Here is a 20881-nt window from a genome sequence, read left to right on the forward strand (position 1 = left end):
CATTAGTTCAGAAGATATTGAGAGTTGAAATTTTTTTGGGTCATGGTTTTGCTGTGAAATGGGGCCTTTATAACTCCTACAGAAAACAACAGATTATTCGTATGAAATTCTGTGCTCTTACACACTCGGTTTTACTCAGTAGTATGCTATGGTTTTCATGAGTACAGATCCATTAGTTCAGAAGATATTGAGAGTTGAAATTTTTTCGGGTCATGGTTTTGCTGTGAAATGGGGCCTTTATAACTCCTACAGAAAACAACAGATTATTCGTATGAAATTCTGTGCTCTTACACACTCGGTTTTACTGAGTAGTATGCTATGGTTTTCATGAGTACAGATCCATTCGTTCAGAAGATATTGAGAGTTGAAATTTTTTTGGGTCATGGTTTTGCTGTGAAATGGGGCCTTTATAACTCCTACAGAAAACAACAGATTATTCATATGAAATTCAGTGCTCTTACACACTCGGTTTTACTGAGTAGTATGCTATGGTTTTATTGAGTACAGATCCATTAGTTGAGAAGATATTAAGAGTTGAAATTTTTTTGGGTCATGGTATTGCTGTGACATTAAGCCTTTATAACTAATACAGAAAACAACAGATTATTCGTATGAAATTCTGTGCTCATACACACTCGGTTTTACTGAGTAGTATGCTATAGTTTTCCTGAGTACAGATCTATTAGTTCAGAAGATATTGAGAGTTGAAATTTTTTTGGGTCATGGTTTTGCTGTGAAATGGGGCCTTTATAACTCCTACAGAAAACAACAGATTATTCGTATGAAATTCTGTGTTCTTACACACTCTGTTTTACTGAGTAGTATGCTATGGTTTTATTGAGTACAGATCCATTAGTTGAGAAGATATTAAGAGTTGAAATTTTTTTGGGTCATGGTATTGCTGTGAAATTGGGCCTTTATAACTCCTACAGAAAACAACAGATTATTCGTATGAAATTCTGTGCTCTTACACACTCGGTTTTACTGAGTAGTATGCTATGGTTTTATTGAGTACAGATCCATTAGTTCAGAAGATATTGAGAGTTGAAATTTTTTTGGGTCATGGTTTTGCTGTGAAATGGGGCCTTTATAACTCCTACAGAAAACAACAGATTATTCGTATGAAATTCTGTGCTCTTACACACTCTGTTTTACTGAGTAGTATGCTATGGTTTTCATGAGTACAGATCCATTAGTTCAGAAGATATTGAGAGTTGAAATTTTTTTGGGTCATGGTTTTGCTGTGAAATGGGGCCTTTATAACTCCTACAGAAAACAACAGATTATTCGTATGAAATTCTGTGCTCTTACACACTCGGTTTTACTCAGTAGTATGCTATGGTTTTCATGAGTACAGATCCATTAGTTCAGAAGATATTGAGAGTTGAAATTTTTTCGGGTCATGGTTTTGCTGTGAAATGGGGCCTTTATAACTCCTACAGAAAACAACAGATTATTCGTATGAAATTCTGTGCTCTTACACACTCGGTTTTACTGAGTAGTATGCTATGGTTTTCATGAGTACAGATCCATTCGTTCAGAAGATATTGAGAGTTGAAATTTTTTTGGGTCATGGTATTGCTGTGACATTAAGCCTTTATAACTAATACAGAAAACAACAGATTATTCGTATGAAATTCTGTGCTCATACACACTCGGTTTTACTGAGTAGTATGCTATGGTTTTCATGAGTACAGATCCATTAGTTGAGAAGATATTAAGAGTTGAAATTTTTTTGGGTCATGGTATTGCTGTGACATTAAGCCTTTATAACTAATACAGAAAACAACAGATTATTCGTATGAAATTCTGTGCTCATACACACTCGGTTTTACTGAGTAGTATGCTATAGTTTTCCTGAGTACAGATCTATTAGTTCAGAAGATATTGAGAGTTGAAATTTTTTTGGGTCATGGTTTTGCTGTGAAATGGGGCCTTTATAACTCCTACAGAAAACAACAGATTATTCGTATGAAATTCTGTGTTCTTACACACTCTGTTTTACTGAGTAGTATGCTATGGTTTTCATGAGTACAGATCCATTAGTTCAGAAGATATTAAGAGTTGAAATTTTTTTGGGTCATGGTTTTGCTGTGAAATGGGGCCTTTATAACTCCTACAGAAAACAACAGATTATTCGTATGAAATTCTGTGCTCTTACACACTCGGTTTTACTCAGTAGTATGCTATGGTTTTCATGAGTATAGATCCATTAGTTCAGAAGATATTGAGAGTTGAAATTTTTTTGGATCATGGTTTTGCTGTGAAATGGGGCCTTTATAACTCCTACAGAAAACAACAGATTATTCGTATGAAATTCTGTGCTCTTACACACTCAGTTTTACTGAGTAGTATGCTATGGTTTTCATAAGTACAGATCCATTAGTTCAGAAGATATTTTGGGTCATGGTTTTGCTGTGAAATGGGGCCTTTATAACTCCTACAGAAAACAACAGATTATTCGTATGAAATTCTGTGCTCTTACACACTCGGTTTTACTGAGTAGTATGCTATGGTTTTCATGAGTACAGATCCATTAGTTCAGAAGATATTGAGAGTTGAAATTTTTTTGGGTCATGGTTTTGCTGTGAAATGGGGCCTTTATAACTCCTACAGAAAACAACAGATTATTCGTATGAAATTCTGTGCTCTTACACACTCGGCTTTACTGAGTAGTATGCTATGGTTTTCATGAGTACAGATCCATTAGTTCAGAAGATATTGAGAGTTGAAATTTTTTTGGGTCATGGTTTTGCTGTGAAATGGGGCCTTTATAACTCCTACAGAAAACAACAGATTATTCGTATGAAATTCCGTGTTCTTACACACTCGGTTTTACTCAGTAGTATGCTATGGTTTTAATGAGTACCGATCCATTAGTTCAGAAGATATTGAGAGTTGAAATTTTTTTGGGTCATGGTTTTGCTGTGAAATGGGGCCTTTATAACTCCTACAGAAAACAACAGATTATTCGTATGAAATTCTGTGCTCTTACACACTCGGTTTTACTGAGTAGTATGCTATGGTTTTCATGAGTACAGATCCATTAGTTCAGAAGATATTGAGAGTTGAAATTTTTTTGGGTCATGGTTTTGCTGTGAAATGGGGCCCTTATAACTCCCACAGTAAACCACATATTATTCGTATGAAATTCTGTGGTCTTACACACTCTATTTTACTAAATAGTATGGTATAGTTTTCTTGAGTACAGATCCATTAGTTGAGAAGATATTGAGAGTTGAAATTTTTTTGGGTCATGGTTTTGCTGTGAAATTAAGCCTTTATAACTCCTACAGAAAACAACAGATTATTCGTATGAAATTTTGTGTTCTTACTCACTCTGTTTTACTGAGTAGTATGCTATGGTTTTCATGAGTACAGATCCATTAATTGAGAAGATATTGAGAGTTAATATTTTTTTGGGTCATGGTTTTGCTGTGAAATTGGGCCCTTATAATTCCAACATTAAACAACAGATTATTCGCATGAAATTCTGTGTTCTTACTCACTCTGTTTTACTGAGTAGTATGCTATGGTTTTCATGAGTACAGATCCATTAGTTCAGAAGATATTGAGAGTTGAAATTTTTTTGGGTCATGGTTTTGCTGTGAAATTGGGCCTTTATAACTCCTACAGAAAACAACAGATTATTCGTATGAAATTCTGTGCTCTTACACACTCGGTTTTACTGAGTAGTATGCTATGGTTTTCATGAGTACAGATCCATTAGTTCAGAAGATATTGAGAGTTGAAATTTTTTTGGGTCATGGTTTTGCTGTGAAATGGGGCCTTTATAACTCCTACAGAAAACAACAGATTATTCGTATGAAATTCTGTGTTCTTACACACTCTGTTTTACTGAGTAGTATGCTATGGTTTTCATGAGTACAGATCCATTAGTTCAGAAGATATTGAGAGTTGAAATTTTTTTGGGTCATGGTTTTGCTGTGAAATGGGGCCTTTATAACTCCTACAGAAAACAACAGATTATTCGTATGAAATTCTGTGCTCTTACACACTCGGTTTTACTCAGTAGTATGCTATGGTTTTCATGAGTATAGATCCATTAGTTCAGAAGATATTGAGAGTTGAAATTTTTTTGGATCATGGTTTTGCTGTGAAATGGGGCCTTTATAACTCCTACAGAAAACAACAGATTATTCGTATGAAATTCTGTGCTCTTACACACTCAGTTTTACTGAGTAGTATGCTATGGTTTTCATGAGTACAGATCCATTAGTTCAGAAGATATTGAGAGTTGAAATTTTTTTGGGTCATGGATTTGCTGTGAAATGGGGCCTTTATAACTCCTACAGAAAACAACAGATTATTCGTATGAAATTCTGTGTTCTTACACACTCGGTTTTACTGAGTAGTATGCTATGGTTTTAATGAGTACCGATCCATTAGTTCAGAAGATATTGAGAGTTGAAATTTTTTTGGGTCATGGTTTTGCTGTGAAATGGGGCCTTTATAACTCCTACAGAAAACAACAGATTATTCGTATGAAATTATGTGCTCTTACACACTCGGTTTTACTGAGTAGTATGCTATGGTTTTCATGAGTACAGATCCATTAGTTCAGAAGATATTGAGAGTTGAAATTTTTTTGGGTCATGGTTTTGCTGTGAAATTGGGCCTTTATAACTCCTACAGAAAACAACAGATTATTCGTATGAAATTCTGTGCTCTTACACACTCGGTTTTACTGAGTAGTATGCTATGGTTTACATGAGTACAGATCCATTAGTTCAGAAGATATTTTGGGTCATGGTTTTGCTGTGAAATGGGGCCTTTATAACTCCTACAGAAAACAACAGATTATTCGTATGAAATTCTGTGCTCTTACACACTCGGTTTTACTGAGTAGTATGCTACGGTTTTCATGAGTACAGATCCATTAGTTCAGAAGATATTGAGAGTTGAAATTTTTTTGGGTCATGGTTTTGCTGTGAAATGGGGCCTTTATAACTCCTACAGAAAACAACAGATTATTCGTATGAAATTCTGTGCTCTTACACACTCGGTTTTACTGAGTAGTATGCTATGGTTTTCATGAGTACAGATCCATTAGTTCAGAAGATATTGAGAGTTGAAATTTTTTTGGGTCATGGTTTTGCTGTGAAATGGGGCCTTTATAACTCCTACAGAAAACAACAGATTATTCGTATGAAATTCTGTGCTCTTACACACTCGGTTTTACTGAGTAGTATGCTATGGTTTTCATGAGTACATATCCATTAGTTCAGAAGATATTGAGAGTTGAAATTTTTTTGGGTCATGGTTTTGCTGTGAAATTGGGCCTTTATAACTCCTACAGAAAACAACAGATTATTCGTATGAAATTCTGTGCTTATACACACTCGGTTTTACTGAGTAGTATGCTATGGTTTTCATGAGTTCAGATCCATTAGTTCAGAAGATATTGCGAGTAAAAATTTTTTTGGGTCATGGTTTTGCTGTGAAATGGGGCCTTTATAACTCCTACAGAAAACAACAGATTATTCGTATGAAATTCTGTGCTCTTACACACTCGGTTTTACTGAGTAGTATGCTATGGTTTTCATGAGTACAGATCCATTAGTTCAGAAAATATTGAGAGTTGAAATTTTTTTGGGTCATGGTTTTGCTGTGAAATTGGGCCTTTATAACTCCTACAGAAAACAACAGATTATTCGTATGAAATTCTGTGCTCTTACACACTCGGTTTTACTGAGTAGTATGCTATGGTTTTCATGAGTACAGATCCATTAGTTCAGAAGATATTGAGAGTTGAAATTTTTTTGGGTCATGGTTTTGCTGTAAAATTGGGCCTTTATAACTCCTACAGAAAACAATAGATTATTCGTATGAAATTCTGTGCTCTTACACACTCGGTTTTACAGAGTAGTATGCTATGGTTTTCATGAGTACAGATCCATTAGTTCAGAAGATATTGAGAGTTGAAATTCTTTTGGGTCATGGTTTTGCTGTGAAATGGGGCCTTTATAACTCCTACAGAAAACAACAGATTATTCGTATGAAATTCTGTGCTCTTACACACTCGGTTTTACTGTGTAGTATGCTATGGTTTTCATGAGTACAGATCCATTAGTTCAGAAGATATTGAGAGTTGAAATTCTTTTGGGTCATGGTTTTGCTGTGAAATGGGGCCTTTATAACTCCTACAGAAAACAACAGATTATTCGTATGAAATTCTGTGCTCTTACACACTCGGTTTTACTGAGTAGTATGCTATGGTTTTCATGAGTACAGATCCATTAGTTCAGAAGATATTGCGAGTTGAAATTTTTTTGGGTCATGGTTTTGCTGTGAAATGGGGCCTTTATATCTCCTACAGAAAACAACAGATTATTCGTATGAAATTCTGTGTTCTTACACACTCTGTTTTACTGAGTAGTATGCTATGGTTTTCATGAGTACAGATCCATTAGTTCAGAAGATATTGAGAGTTGAAATTTTTTTGGGTCATGGTTTTGCTGTGAAATGGGGCCTTTATAACTCCTACAGAAAACAACAGATTATTCGTATGAAATTCTGTGTTCTTACTCACTCTGTTTTACTGAATAGTATGCTATGGTTTTCATGAGTACAGATCCATTAGTTCAGACGATATTGAGAGTTGAAATTTTTTTGGGTCATGGTTTTGCTGTGAAATTGGGCCTTTATAACTCCTACAGAAAACAACAGATTATTCGTATGAAATTCTGTGTTCTTACTCACTCTGTTTTACTGAGTAGTATGCTATGGTTTTCATGAGTACAGATCCATTAGTTCAGAAGATATTGAGAGTTGAAATTTTTTTGGGTCATGGTTTTGCTGGGAAATGGGGCCTTTATAACTGCTACTGAAAACAACAGATTATTCGTATGAAATTCTGTGTTCTTACACACTCGGTTTTACTGAGATGTATGCTATGGTTTTCATGAGTACAGATCCATTAGTTCAGAAGATATTGAGAGTTGAAATTTTTTTGGGTCATGGTTTTGCTGTGAAATTGGGCCTTTATAACTCCTACAGAAAACAACAGATTATTCGTATGAAATTCTGTGCTCTTACACACTCTGTTTTACTGAGTAGTATACTATAGTTTTCTTGAGTACAGATCCATTAGTTGAGAAGATATTGAGAGTTGAATTTTTTTGGGTCATGGAAGTTATTCTAAACGAAACTCGAATTTTTTCTTAAGCTCTAAATTACCGGTCCCTTCACTCTATTTGTTTTGAGTGAGTGCTTTTTTAAACTCATTTTTCGAAAAAAATAAGGATACGCTTAAAAAAACCCTTTAGTTTGTTGTTTATTTTAAACTTCTCTGTCATAAACCTATTTATTTCAAACATTATTCTGAACAAAATTAATATTTAACAGTTCTGAGATCTGAGTATATCTATACCGATTTAAATCTTTTAAATATTTAGATGTTATAAAACGATTTTTTTTTTTTTTTTTTGTGATGGTGCGGATTTCAGCCTCGTCAAATTCGATGATAGGTGGGTGTAGAATGGTGCTGATGGGTATGGCTTACAGCTTCGGTGTTTGGATCTGGCACAATTTAGGTGCGCCAGAACCGCCATTTTCCCTCTACTAGAAACGTTATACGATAAATTAACTTATCTTCAGAACCAATTTTCTTGTGCTTTCTTTTTGCAATTAACCAATTTAACGGCAATGCTTTTTCAATTATTTGATAACCAAGGGAGCTTACTGGCTGGATGACATTGTATTATCTTTATTATAGTCAAACCATGGTGCATTGAGCTATTTTTATTTAATTATTTATCCCAGATTTCTGGACTTAAAAGTAACTTTTCTATTGCTTTCTCAAGAAGATTGCTTGTTGAAAGTTTAATTAGTTTTTTGGAAAAATTTTGAAGTTTTTACAAATCAAATATAATCTCTATTTATATATTTATATTATAAATTGTTGATATTAATACTTATCATACTAAAGAGTTATCTTCTGAAAAAGCTATTTCAAGATATATATTTCATTTTCTTATGTAATCAAGTATCAAAATTTTAAATCTGGCTACAATGTTGCCAAATCTTATGACAAAATTGTGCCTAAAGCACCATGCATAAAGTGCGTATATTAAAAATAATTATCAAATCATAATTATTGCATACTGTGATATCATGCAAGTATGTTTTTGTAGTCATTCAAGACGCGAAAACTCAGTGACGCTATAAATTAAATTTTAATGTAATTTGAAGTATGCACTTAAAATTTGAAACGACTTCAATACTTTTAAATAATTCAAATTTATTGTTTTGTAATTATTATAATTTAAAGCGCTTCAACATCTAAGGTATTGGCGCCCTGAGTGTTCTGAGCAAGCCGCCTGGGACAGCATTTTCTCAATAGTAACCAGTGTATCCATCACCGGAAAATGACCTGTATGGAGAGGAGAAGCTTCCAAGAAGAGATAATCTTACAATAGCTCTCCTGGATTTGTACCAGGGACTCTCCGACTTACAAGTCGCCGCCCTAACAACTCATCCCTTTCGGTTATTATAACGATAATCATTAAGACATATCAAAATATGTCATTGGTAACTACTTTGGACAACAAACAATGGGCTAAAAAACTCCAGCGAAGATTATACCAACGATTATCTAATTTCCTAATAAGGGTTAGTCCCATTGTTGTCCTCCTTTAGAAGGAGAGGTTAATTGAAAAAGTAACACATTTCTTTTAAAATTATTCATTGTATTTAAAATTCCGCACCTTCACTTAATAAGATTACTTTAAACAAGACTGATTAATCTCTTTAAACCAAGACTCTGTCAGATTCTCACGCGGCTCCAAGATAGAAGAAGGGTTAATCCATGGAATATCTCGCTGAGAAAATTAGTATCAGTCAAGCTACTGCATGCTACTCCTACTGGACTAGTAGCAGAATACCTTTGCTAAATTATAATTAGAATAGAATTAATTCCTGTCTTATTTTCTCCTTCAGTCAGTTTACATATTAGCTCTGCAGTCCTATGAAGTTAATTCAAGGCTAGTGTTTGAGAAGTAGTATTTTTGTCTTTTGGCAATTCAGGACATAAAGGTAATGGTCGAAGATCAGCCTGGTCCCTAAAAATCTTCTAAGGTAATCTTAAACTTACTGAGTCATATCAAAATGTCAAAAATCAACAAAGTGGGATGCATAAATTGTTGAAACACTGGAAGGATGAAACCTTCAGAACAAAGGCAGGCAAAAGATTTAGTTATTAGCTAATTTATTATTGTATCCCCTCGGCTATATAAACAGTAACGAGTAACAGGGCGAGTTGCCATTCGGATAATCTTGGGCCTCTTGACGGCCATTGAAAACTGAATAAACATATACATTGCATGGCCTGACAACTTGTGTAGGTTTGTCAGAAAGAAGAAAAAAAAAAGGCATACTATGAAGAGCTAGTTAGTGGGAACGTTTTTATGGCCGTAAGTTGGAATCTTTGAAGAAGAACGAGTACCTCGTGCCTTCAAGCAGCTTTTTTCCGGACTCATTCAGTAATCTAACAAAAAGGGCGAAAGAGAAACTTCAACTAGAAGGTGCACAATAGATCTTCTAAGGTCGCGGTGGCAAAGGCTGACTTGCCATTTCCAACGGAATCTAAAAGTTACACCCACTTTTTAGATTAAAGATTTTTTTAAGAATACAGAGAACAGATGGGTTCATGTTTCTATAAAAATGTAGGGGAGCTTGATCTTTACATTTTGAAGTTTCTTTAAAGCACTTGAAAAAAAAAAAAAAAAAAATCCTTTGATACAAGATGAAGGTTTCACATAGTATGTACATATATAAAAAAACAAATTGGTGCATAATAACAGAAAATGCTATTATTAATTCTATAATATTTATAGTTTTAAAGAAAGTGACTATTTTTCAATATTCGCAAAAATAAAATTAAAAAAAGAATGAAAGAAATATTTACCTGGTTTTAAAGATTGCCATGAAGCAATTAATAAGTGATATTTTACAAAACTGAATTTGGTAAAAACACATAATAAAAACTAAGAAAAGGAGTTAATTTAAAACAAGTAATTTTTGCGACTTCACAGATTGAATGAAACAAAAGCATATACACGAACATACATGCTGGACTTTTCACAGACTTACGGTAATAAAACGTAAAACAAAAAATAGATAAAAGGGAATTTATAAATAAATAATTTATTTTCTCACTGGTAATTCTTTAAATATAAAAATATGTACTTGAGTAACTCACCACCACATATTGTGGTTCCTGTTTCAGTAGCTTCAAAAATAATTTAGAAATTATTTATTTATTTTTATTTTTCTGAAAGCTACATGACAAATAGGAGATGTTTAGAATAATTTAGGAGTCAGGTTTATTATGCAGTTTTATTAATTTATATCCACTTCGGACATTGATTGTAATTAAACAATCTAATCAAAGTTATACTTTTGAAATCTGTCTCATTTTAATTGCCCCATGCTGTCTATTCCTATTGCACCTGTACTCTCCCAATTTTGCATGATTTCCTAGGTTCTTATAATGTGTTAATACTGCTGAACTACCGCCCTTATCCTAATTTGGATATTGTTGTTATCGAAAAACAAATTTAAAAGACAATTTGTTAATCGAAAAGCCCACCCTTTAGTAAACAATAAACTCTTATCTTTTTTCCATTCAAAAAAGAGATTTTATTAAAAGATTATAATTCTATTATCAGAAAGAGAGCATAAAAATATGTTTTATAAATCACCTGGAAGTAGAGAATAATAGTCCAAATGAGGCCGAGTACAACAGGAGGTCGTCCATCAACTAGATCTGAAGCGTTTATATTAACAAGCTTAATCTGCAAAAGAAAGCAATCAATTTATTTTTCTTACAGATGCGGCATCAATAAAATGTTTTATTTTTCTAATAATTTCAACACAATACTTACTCTTTTACTTTGAAGAAAAGTTAAAGCAGTGTTTGCATTACTTAAGAAATGTGGTCTTTTCAAATTTCTTCCTTTTTCAGTTGACTGTAATTAAAAATATTTAAGTATACCATATAATTATTATATCATTTCTATTGTTTAAAAGAGTGTATAAACATACCAATTTCTCTCCGGATAATACTTCCAGGAGTGCAAGTAATTTAGTTCCATCTTTTAAATCTTCTATGAGATCATCTATCCGAAGTGGTGGTACTCTCTGAAAATAAATTTTAAAAAATATTTAAGAATAATTGATTTGATATTATTAAATAATAGGAGGATCTGTGGCCACTTAAAAAAGGAAGGAGTGACTTATTTGTTCTGGAGCAAGAACTGAAGAGAACAAGTAAAGATAGAAGCTTTGGAGAGGAGTATATCAATTGGTTCACTAAAATAAAGAGAGCATTGAAAGGTAGAACGCTTTAGGGATAAAAAATTTTAAAGGTACAACTGTAAAACATAAGTCACTAAACATAATCAATGTAAACATAAATTTATCATTTATTTCTCTTAAAGTTAAGAAAATTATGTGAATAGAATCAACTTATAAATGACCACAATGAGAGAATATACTTCGAAGACAAATTTTCAAACCTTAGTGACTAAAAGTGCATAGTGGTAAACGAGATAAAAATACAGTATTAGAAAATGGACTGTATTTTTTCCCATTATAATACATAATTATACTTTGAGTACATGAAAATCGAAGCGTTTAATATGTACTTTGGTAAATGGATGAAGAAACAAAATACCTAAAAAATTCGTGAATTCTTAGTACTTTATTAGAAATCCACAACATTTAATGAGAACATTTTGTTTTTTGTTCACTAATATTAATAATTGTTCACCTTACAATCAATCGGTTAGGGATAAACAGGTTTTTGCAGGAATTTAAAGTGGACTGTATGAAAAGAATGTTGTCTCCTTAAAAATCTATTTATAACGATTGAGCACTCACTTTTTGAAGATATGAATTAATCCAATTAACGAACGTCTTCTTTTGTACTCTTTCTTGTTCATCTGAAACAAAAATATAATACACATTTATTTATAACATCTTTTCATATTTCTGTATGTATACAAATAAGTATACAATTTAACGAATAATTAATTGAGATAAACCTCTTTTTGTGTACTAAACAAAAAAATTGCAACTATGAATCCAGCTTATTACATCCTACTGAAAACAATTATGGGTAATGTAACAGCATAATTTAGAGTACTGATTTCTTTTATAACAACAGGTTTTTGATAATAGTTGCAGACAAACGTTAGCTTCTTATAAAGCATAAATTTATAAAAAATTATAGTAAAGTAACATATTAGACGGGTGAATAATTTCTTTACAAACTGTATTATATTTTCTCCAATCAATATTACAGCTTGAATTGTGATGTAGAAGAATAGATCACATTATGAAAAATATACACAATCAACTTGTAGGAGTTACAAATAAGATGTTATTCTTTTTTATCAAACTTCAGTATCTCCATTATACTTTACAGGAACATTTGAGTATTACCATTTAGTGTATCACAATGCAAAATGATACTTTACAGACAAAGTGTAACCAAACCAAAGATAGCTATTGTTTATATTTAAATACATAAATATTGATAGAGAGTAAATGTTAAACTTACTCTCGGTTATAAGTAAATTGTTAACCAAATACAACTTGTTTGTTTTAAATGAGCGTGTTAACCTTAATATCAACCTTTAATGAACCTTAATATCAACACTAATCTTTTCAATCTTTAAATTTAAAGGGGACCGTTTCTTTGTCTATTTTTTTTTCTTTTGTTCACTTTTTCTAAACTAGATTTTGATCGTGTTCGTTTGTATTTAACCAGTGGAATGAATGGGGAAAACATACCGCAAATATATAGGGCAGCACCCAAAGGAGATGTGGGTTTAATCCTGTTTTTTAATTAGACTTGGCAGCCTGGAACAAGGTTCATGGGTTCATATAGTTCATGGTAGCCTTAGATTATGTTCTCAAAGAGCCGTATTCTCTGTGTAATAAGCTCTCCACATGAACAACTTAAGCAGTGCAGTTTCTTTTTGTGCCTGACAAAAATCTATTGTCAAACACTCCATTGCCCTTGTCGTACCTAAATTAGACGACTGGCTGAACTTTTTTCCTGTCTCTAGATTCTCGCTACCTTTTTCCTGCCACTGGTTCCTGGCCAGGCGGTCTATCTTATTCCCCCCTCGGAGAAGTGGCTGACTACGTCTGCTTTTTAACGCAAATAATGTGCTGGCTGAAACAGTTAGAAGGGGCTGCTGAAACAATAGATGAGTGCCATTATTAGGCAGTTTGGATATCTGTTTAACTTGCCCTAATAGATTTTGTAAGATTGAATTACTCTCTAAAAAAGAAATCATTGTTGCCGATATTTGTGTATATTTGTGTATTTAGTCTTTAGTATTGTGGGAAGTAATATTTTTGCCAACAACTTATTGATTATTATCAAGCCAAATGTATTCATTTTTTCCACTTATCAAACCACTCTTTGCTATATAATTGTTTACTAAACAAACTAAGGTGGTCCAACTTCTTATTTGGTCTAGATTCTGGATGAATGCCAGCTTCAACTGTTTTGTGTTGGTCTTTTTTTTTTCTATTTAAATTAGGAAGTGTAATAATTGCCAAACTTCTTTTGGAGAAATAAAGCAAAGGAAAAATAAACATGTAGCAACTTAACACATCTTCGTACCATGTTTCACAATTATATGAAGAATCAAACATATAACCATTCTGTAATTTTACTAAAATATCATGTATTAATCTTTTAATAATATTAATCATTACAATGAATCTAGTTAATGATGTAACTCACCGGAAAACTTAAAATGTAAACGAATTGTAAATGAGTAAAGTAAATATCACTATAATTACATTGAATAATGGATTATTGAGAACAATTCATTTTAACAAGTACACAGATAATTTAGGACGAGAAGACAGTGATGTGGCACAGTTTCTCTGAATAAAAACAAAGAGCATTGTTAAAGAAAATTCGTGATTTCATGGAAGAAATCTCAAGATTAAAACACCTCAGTATACAAATTTTTGGATGTTAAAAATGGCAAATTACTACATGGTAATGTCTTTAAAATTTTTAAAAAAATATTCAAGAATTGAAATATAAATAAACAATTTGCAACAACCCAGATTGTTCAACAGATTGTACTTTGCTGATATGTACGTTTGTGGTTAGCCAATTTAATTAACAACCCCTTTCACGCATACCAAAACTTATTGTTGTAATGAAGGATACCTTCAGTGTCAAGTAGTGAGATAGTTTATCGAATGTTACACAAATATACGAGTTGATTTTGGTATCGCGCTGATATTCAACATATGTATCAAGCTTTATAAATATTCTAAGCAACTCTAAGCTTCAAGTTTCAAGATATTTATAAAGGTTAATTCAAAAGTAGATAACGTGAAATTTCTGACGCCTCTCTGTCTTTTTATTTCCATCATTTTATTACTTCTCAGTGTCTAATCTAATACAGTAGGTCTTAGAAAATTACTTGAAAAGTTATTTAGTTTAAGCAAAACGATCCGAAAACAGAAATCAATCTAGCACTAGAAATGGAAAGTAGTGACTCTTATTTTATTAAGTTATTTAAAATTGAACACAAGTGGTTTCTTTTTTCTTCAAATCCAGTCTCACATTAAACTTTTTGTTGTGATAGTGCTTAGAATTCAAGCTTTTGAATTCTTCACTAATTCTGAATAAGTTTTTGGGCATGGACAGACTTTCTCCTAGGATACAAAATCAAGTTCACTCTTTTTTCATTTTTTATTCCGGAGTAGTTTTTACGTTTATAGTGCTTTAAGAGAAAACAGTTTCTTTTCCGAGAAAGGAGGTATTCTCTTAGGACTGGCAGTCTCGTCGTTGAAAATATGGATAATTACTCAAATTTCCCAATGCATGGATGTGTTTTGACTTCACAAACAAAATGTAATTGCTTCAGTACTTCGGAGTTAGCAAAATATGCCTCGTCATTCCATACTTAAACATTAAAATAAATTTCAGGTATGATCTACCTTAATGGAACTTGAAAGTTAAGTAAGACACTTTTTTCAGTTCATTAATTATTAGCAACTAGAAATTATACAATTAAAATTATACACCTACTAATTGTAAACTTTTAGAACATCAAATTAAGCTGTACAAAATTCCAGAAACGCGTAATTATGTTAAAGCTTGACTTTCCCCAAAAGGGATGGATAAACATTTGGTGTGAAAGATAAACTTCTGTTTTTAAGGGCAGTTCTTTTTTCTTTAAATTTTTAAACTAAATTTAACTAACTAAATGGTTAGCAACCTTCGGTTGAAGAAATGTGCGCTTGCTAAACATGGTATTGAGAAAAGAAGCGTATCGCCAGGAGTCCACGTTTAAACGTGCGATGTGAGCGAATTTTTAATAGAGATTTGATCGTGATATCGCGGCAAACTAAAAACTAAACAAATTAACTATTCGATTTTAATGAGTGATACATTTTTAAACTTACAAATAGCTGGAAATATAAAATCAAAGATTCCTTTAGATAACTCATCAATTTTTAAGAAAAAATCGACTGAACATTTATTTTCTATGAATAATTCAGGTTAGATTAACAAATATCATATACACAAATAAATAATTATACCATTTGGGATCTTAAAAATAAACTATTACATATTGCAGCACAGAAATTAGCAATGCAATTAGTAAAATAACGAAAAGGAAATATTTGCATGACGAGAAATGTATTGACCCAGAACTACGAGATCATTATTAACTAGGGGATAGCCATCACCATCTAGTGTAAAGCAGGCAAACTAAATATAGAAAGGTCACCGGTTAAAAACTATCCCTAATCACGCTAATTTCACCACAACATTAGACATTTAGTAGCGCTTCTCTAATACTTCTATATCAGATGAACATTTAGGGCATTCATCTAAGTTGATTTGATGAACAAGATATATTTCAATTTAATTAGAGTTAGGTATCTCTTGAGGATTTTTTTTTTTAAAGAAATATTATTTTTATAAAGTTTCCGTTATTACATTTCATTTTATCAGTACTTCCAGAGGAATGTTTGTACATGCCTGAAATATTCGATATTATATTCGAAATATTAAATGTTCGAAATGCTTTAATCTACCTGTATTTTGCAGCAGAGTATCTCTTAGAATAATCTACCACTACTCCTCGCAATGAACCAGTTACTTTAAGTTATTACGCAGTTCACCCGGGCATCGAAACCAAATGAAGCTTAATGTAAAACCTCTTTTAAGTCTAGAAAGGGTAATTTTTTTTCAAGTGACAGGATCGCCTGATCATTTTTTGCATATTCTCTTCTCTGGTTCCTTAGTGCCAACGATCTCATATAATAATCTAGCGATTATCGTAACGCCATCAAATAGATATTTGAGAGATAGCCCATCTCTTCTCTAATCACAGACTGCTCAGGAGCAATCGTTACCAACCTCTACATTACCAATAATCCTTAAGAATTTTTTTATGTTTGTGAAATATAATTGGTGCTTTGTTCGATTCCGCAACCAACGCTCAGGTCTCAATCAAATTACGCCAAAAAAATAATATGAACTACATAGTAAATAAAAAAGGAAATTTTTGAAAATTGAGTAATTAGCAAATTCTATTCTGAGTTATCAATCACTCAATTATGACAGCTAAACATGGAAATATATATATAATTCTATCCGGACTTCTAGCTCAGCAGAACTCTCCATAGTTTTACCGTGTTATTTTCCAATGTTGGAATTCGCGATTTTACATTAAAGAGTAATAATAATAAAAAATGCAACTAAATATTTATATTTCTTTAAATTTATTTATTTCCTTTCCTTACAACTTAATGTTTATTTAAGATTTCTAAAAATATCTTAATAATAAATGCAAATTGCGCAATACAAAACCTGTGAGTAGAGTGAAACAACAGTCTCAGTTTCAATGTTAAAATGGAAATTAAAGATAGCCCAGTTTTTTATTAAAACAATAACTGATAAAACATTTTATTTAGAATTCTACAACAGTTTAATTTTCATATTAAACACTGCACTTCAGAAATGATAATATCTGTGATACTCAAATTTCAAAGCTGCTTGTAACAACTTCCATGCTATACAAATATTTTATTTATATATTTACAAAACCAACATGTTCCTTTCTTTTGATAGAATTTTGAAGAAATGATATTTACATTATCTTGTATTTCTGAATGAAGGCACTTTTTGTGACGTTAGTTAAACTTTTCCTAAAGTTCATAACGTTTACATATAATGCAACAAATCTATGGATCAACTGTAACACCAAAAGGAGCGACTATAGATCTTTTAATTCGGAATGAAATTTAGTTTTACTGGTACTTGCACATCTAGATTCTAACCTGCCGAGGTAATCCCTGGAGAACTTATCTTAAAGAATATTTACTTAATTGCTGAGGCGGTAAAATGAAAAAGAAACATTTAAATTTATTGTTTAATTTCATCGTTCTTTAACTCAATGATCAGTATTAGCAGTTTTTGAATATAGCCACTCAAAAGCGAAGAAAAAGTACAAATTAGCTGAAAAGATAAAGTGGCTGCTGGAATCATTTCTATTTTTAGAAACAGCGAATCTTAAATGTGAAATTAAATTGTATGATAAGCTAATATTATTTTATTTAAAGAAGTGGAATAGTTTAAGAGAAGAAAAGTTTTTGATATTTGAAGAGCAAATGGAATTGAAAGAAAACATAAATATTGAAATCGAAGCTGTAGTATAAAACAAATAGTACTAGAATGAAGGAAAAAAGAGTAGAGCTACTCACTGATGAAGGTAACGCACCAAGTACAGCACCAACAGCACTGCACGGAGGTACTGAAGAAACTCGTAAAAGTTTTGTGTTACTCGGTGCCTGACACTGGGTCTATAATCACTTACTTCGTTACCAACAAATCTTCATCTAACTCATGCGCTCGCTATTTAACGTAAACATGCACTTTTTATGCATGCGATACAAATAGATCCAAATTGCTAATTTGAGAAGACACCTTTCAGAAAAAATATTTCTCCTCTGTAAAAGTTATCAAGAGTTAATATATTTGTAAATCTAGCAAAAAAACAAAAACAAATAAACTCAATATTGGATTCAAGTGCTCCTATGGCTGAAAATAATTAGAGTAGAGTGGAAATTAAGAGCTCTAGTTCTTATGGGGTATTACAGATGATGTTTTCAGTTTCAGATGCCCCTTTATCTGACATCTATAAGGAATTATTGGGAGCAATAGTTATGAATGAGGTAAGACTTGATTGATAACAAAATTAAAAGATGAAAAGTGTTAAATGACAGGATAAGAAAGATCCTGCGAAAGTTTATTCACCTCATAAGAATGGAGAGAGAGTCACATTAAGGAAAAACTGAGACCAGACTCTAGGATTAGCCTCCTGGAAAGAATACCTACAAAAGAAAGATGGATACTGAGACGGCTGCAAGAGGTTGAGTCGTAATTATGAATCATGGGTAAAAGAATGTTACAAAGAATTGCAGAGGATAATATGAAGAGCAGAAGAATGGGAGATCAAGTCCAAGAACCTGCTAAACCTACTAAAGCCAAATAAGAACTTTGACAGGACTGAATTTCCGTTGAACAGGTGTAGGAAGCAATATCGTTTTCACAAATACTAGCGCTTAATATTGTTTGTCTGGCCGTTAGATGAGATCCAATATATCACCAAGGTTGAATTCCTTACTGTTAATATGAAACCAAACTTCAAAGTCTAGAACTGTACGTGTAATTTGCTGTATCTTATATTACACAATCTTATGAAAACGTAAGCACAGGAAATTCAAATATTTGGAACCTTTAACACGAGGACTGAGTTGAGTTTATAAATCGATGTACTAAGATTAAAAATCATTGCAGTTGCTGTACTCTGGAAAATTGGGTCAATTTTACAAATCTATTTAGTGCCGGATTGCAGCTTTTCTTTAGATTTGGATTTAGATTAATGGTAAACTCTTGATAATAATATTGGTGGAGCAATTTTTAATGAAATGGCACTTTAAAGACTAATGTAAAATTACAAAATCTTCCCAACTTTTTATTATTATTTTATTTTTCAAAGATTTTTGCTTAAATAGTTGAAGTTTAAAGGAAACGGCTGGATTTAGGCAAAAACTACAATAACTTCCGAGGACTTTTAAATAGCATACAAATAAAATATAAACTATTTTTTCTTTTCAATTAAACGAGAGAAAATGATACTTTTTAACATTGTGTTTACTTGGATACAGATTTTGGTGCAACCTGATTTTGTGAGAATTAAAAAGGAGGATCTAGGACAAAGATCTTTGTTTCCAAACAAAGTAAGGAAAATACATTAACTTGGAGAAAAAAAGTGAGGTAGCTACTAAATGGTTGATGTTAATCTGGGAACTAACCTATGGGGTACCTGATAGCCCAAAACCTATTGATGATCCAAAACTCAAATAGACTATCGCACAGGAAGAATATCTGATTTACGTTGTAAAATTAAAAAAATAAAAATCAGAACGTCTTTGAGAATAGGACAAACTAGATGAAAGCTTATTTAATTCAATTTTCAAATGAAATTATTCTATTGATAGTTCTTAAGGTTGTAAGCTTCGCTATTTATTTTCCAGGCATTTTTCAAAACACCACACTCGGAAGGCTTCAAATATTTATTTGCAGTAAGATAACAATTTGAGGCGATCACAATAATGTAGGGAAAAGTTGAAAATTTTCTAATAGCTCTAAAAATTAGGATTCACTTTCATGATGTACACAGTGTGTATTTCAAATTAGGAACACTCACCAAAAACAACAAATTAAATTAAGCAACAAATGAATATACGAGTTTTAGGCCTAATAGAAATGTTGTGAAATACAACGTGCATGCGAACAATGTCAAGGTTCTTACGGTAGACAGGAAGTGGGTCAAGATCATTAGCGCTTTAATATTTCATTATCTAATTCATTTTTCTCCTCCATTTCTGTATAATATTCACTCCATTCCTTAATAAATTCTTTCTGCTAGAAATTTATGATATTAAATTAAAATCAGGGCTAAAGAGCGCCATTTAATAACTATCAGTTAGTTAGTCGCTGATCATACTTCTTGCTTTTGACATTTACTAATTGCAGCTTCCCTATTTGATGATGCTGGTTGAGTACACCGTTTGTAGCTCGCGGAAATGCCCTGGCCTCTAAATTGATTTTATTGCATTATAATGGAAATTTGTGTAGAAATAATTCTAAAACCATTCCTTTGTTACATTTATGTGTAAATAAAAAAAATAATATTACCAATCATAAAAATGACAGGTATATAATATATACAAGTATATATTAAATCTGATCTGTTATTAATAAAAATCCTTGAACTGAATTTTTATATTGTCTGTTAAAAGCCTTATATAATTTTCTGCTGCCACTAAGGCAGTAAAAATTAATCTCTCATTCGATTATCTTTAAGTCTTTTGATGCTTCAAATATGAATCAATTTTCTAATAATAACAACAAAAATAATTCTTCGTTTTTAGGGAATGGCTCTCGCAAAAACGAACTTGACTTTTTAAATACTTTAGACGTGTTTACAACACTATAATAAATAAACACATTAAACTTAAGAGGAAAATAAAAATGGAAATTTGTTCGGTTTAGAGAAACATAGAAACAAGAAAGTTACTATGAAAAAGAAACTAGATATCTGGTTATATTCAGTTTACGTAATAATATCATTATTAAAACTGTTTTCTGTTTAACTGAGTTACTAAAAATATGGAATCTTATTTAAATTATTAATTCTGATAAATTTCTCACTGAATATTACTGCATAACAGTTTAGAAGGATTACTACAGTATGAAGTAGAGAAAGTTAAAAAGAAAAATGGTAGTAATTTC

The 20881-nt window shown here is 32.0% G+C and overlaps 1 protein-coding gene across 7 annotated transcripts in view; it reads right to left on the reverse strand.

Annotated features, from left to right (window-relative positions):
- The window catches only part of Msp300 (Muscle-specific protein 300 kDa), a 242910-nt gene that overhangs the window by 137791 nt on the left and 84238 nt on the right, over positions 1 to 20881 (reverse strand). For 5 of the 7 annotated variants that reach the window (XM_074133145.1, XM_074133146.1, XM_074133141.1 and 2 more), the window contains 5 exons: positions 11905 to 11966; positions 11068 to 11163; positions 10908 to 10991; positions 10725 to 10817; positions 10223 to 10252 (listed from right to left, as the gene is read on the reverse strand). In XM_074133145.1, coding sequence (XP_073989246.1) covers positions 10223 to 10252; positions 10725 to 10817; positions 10908 to 10991; positions 11068 to 11163; positions 11905 to 11966 — 365 coding nt within the window. The remainder of the gene's footprint in view (positions 1 to 10222; positions 10253 to 10724; positions 10818 to 10907; positions 10992 to 11067; positions 11164 to 11904; positions 11967 to 20881) is intronic. The other 2 variants (XM_074133140.1, XM_074133144.1) reach the window with 1 other exon arrangement.

This window comes from Rhodnius prolixus, unplaced genomic scaffold (assembly GCF_049639745.1).
Source record: "Rhodnius prolixus isolate KJV_2025 unplaced genomic scaffold, Rpr scaffold_10, whole genome shotgun sequence".
NCBI classification, from domain to species: domain Eukaryota; kingdom Metazoa; phylum Arthropoda; class Insecta; order Hemiptera; family Reduviidae; genus Rhodnius; species Rhodnius prolixus.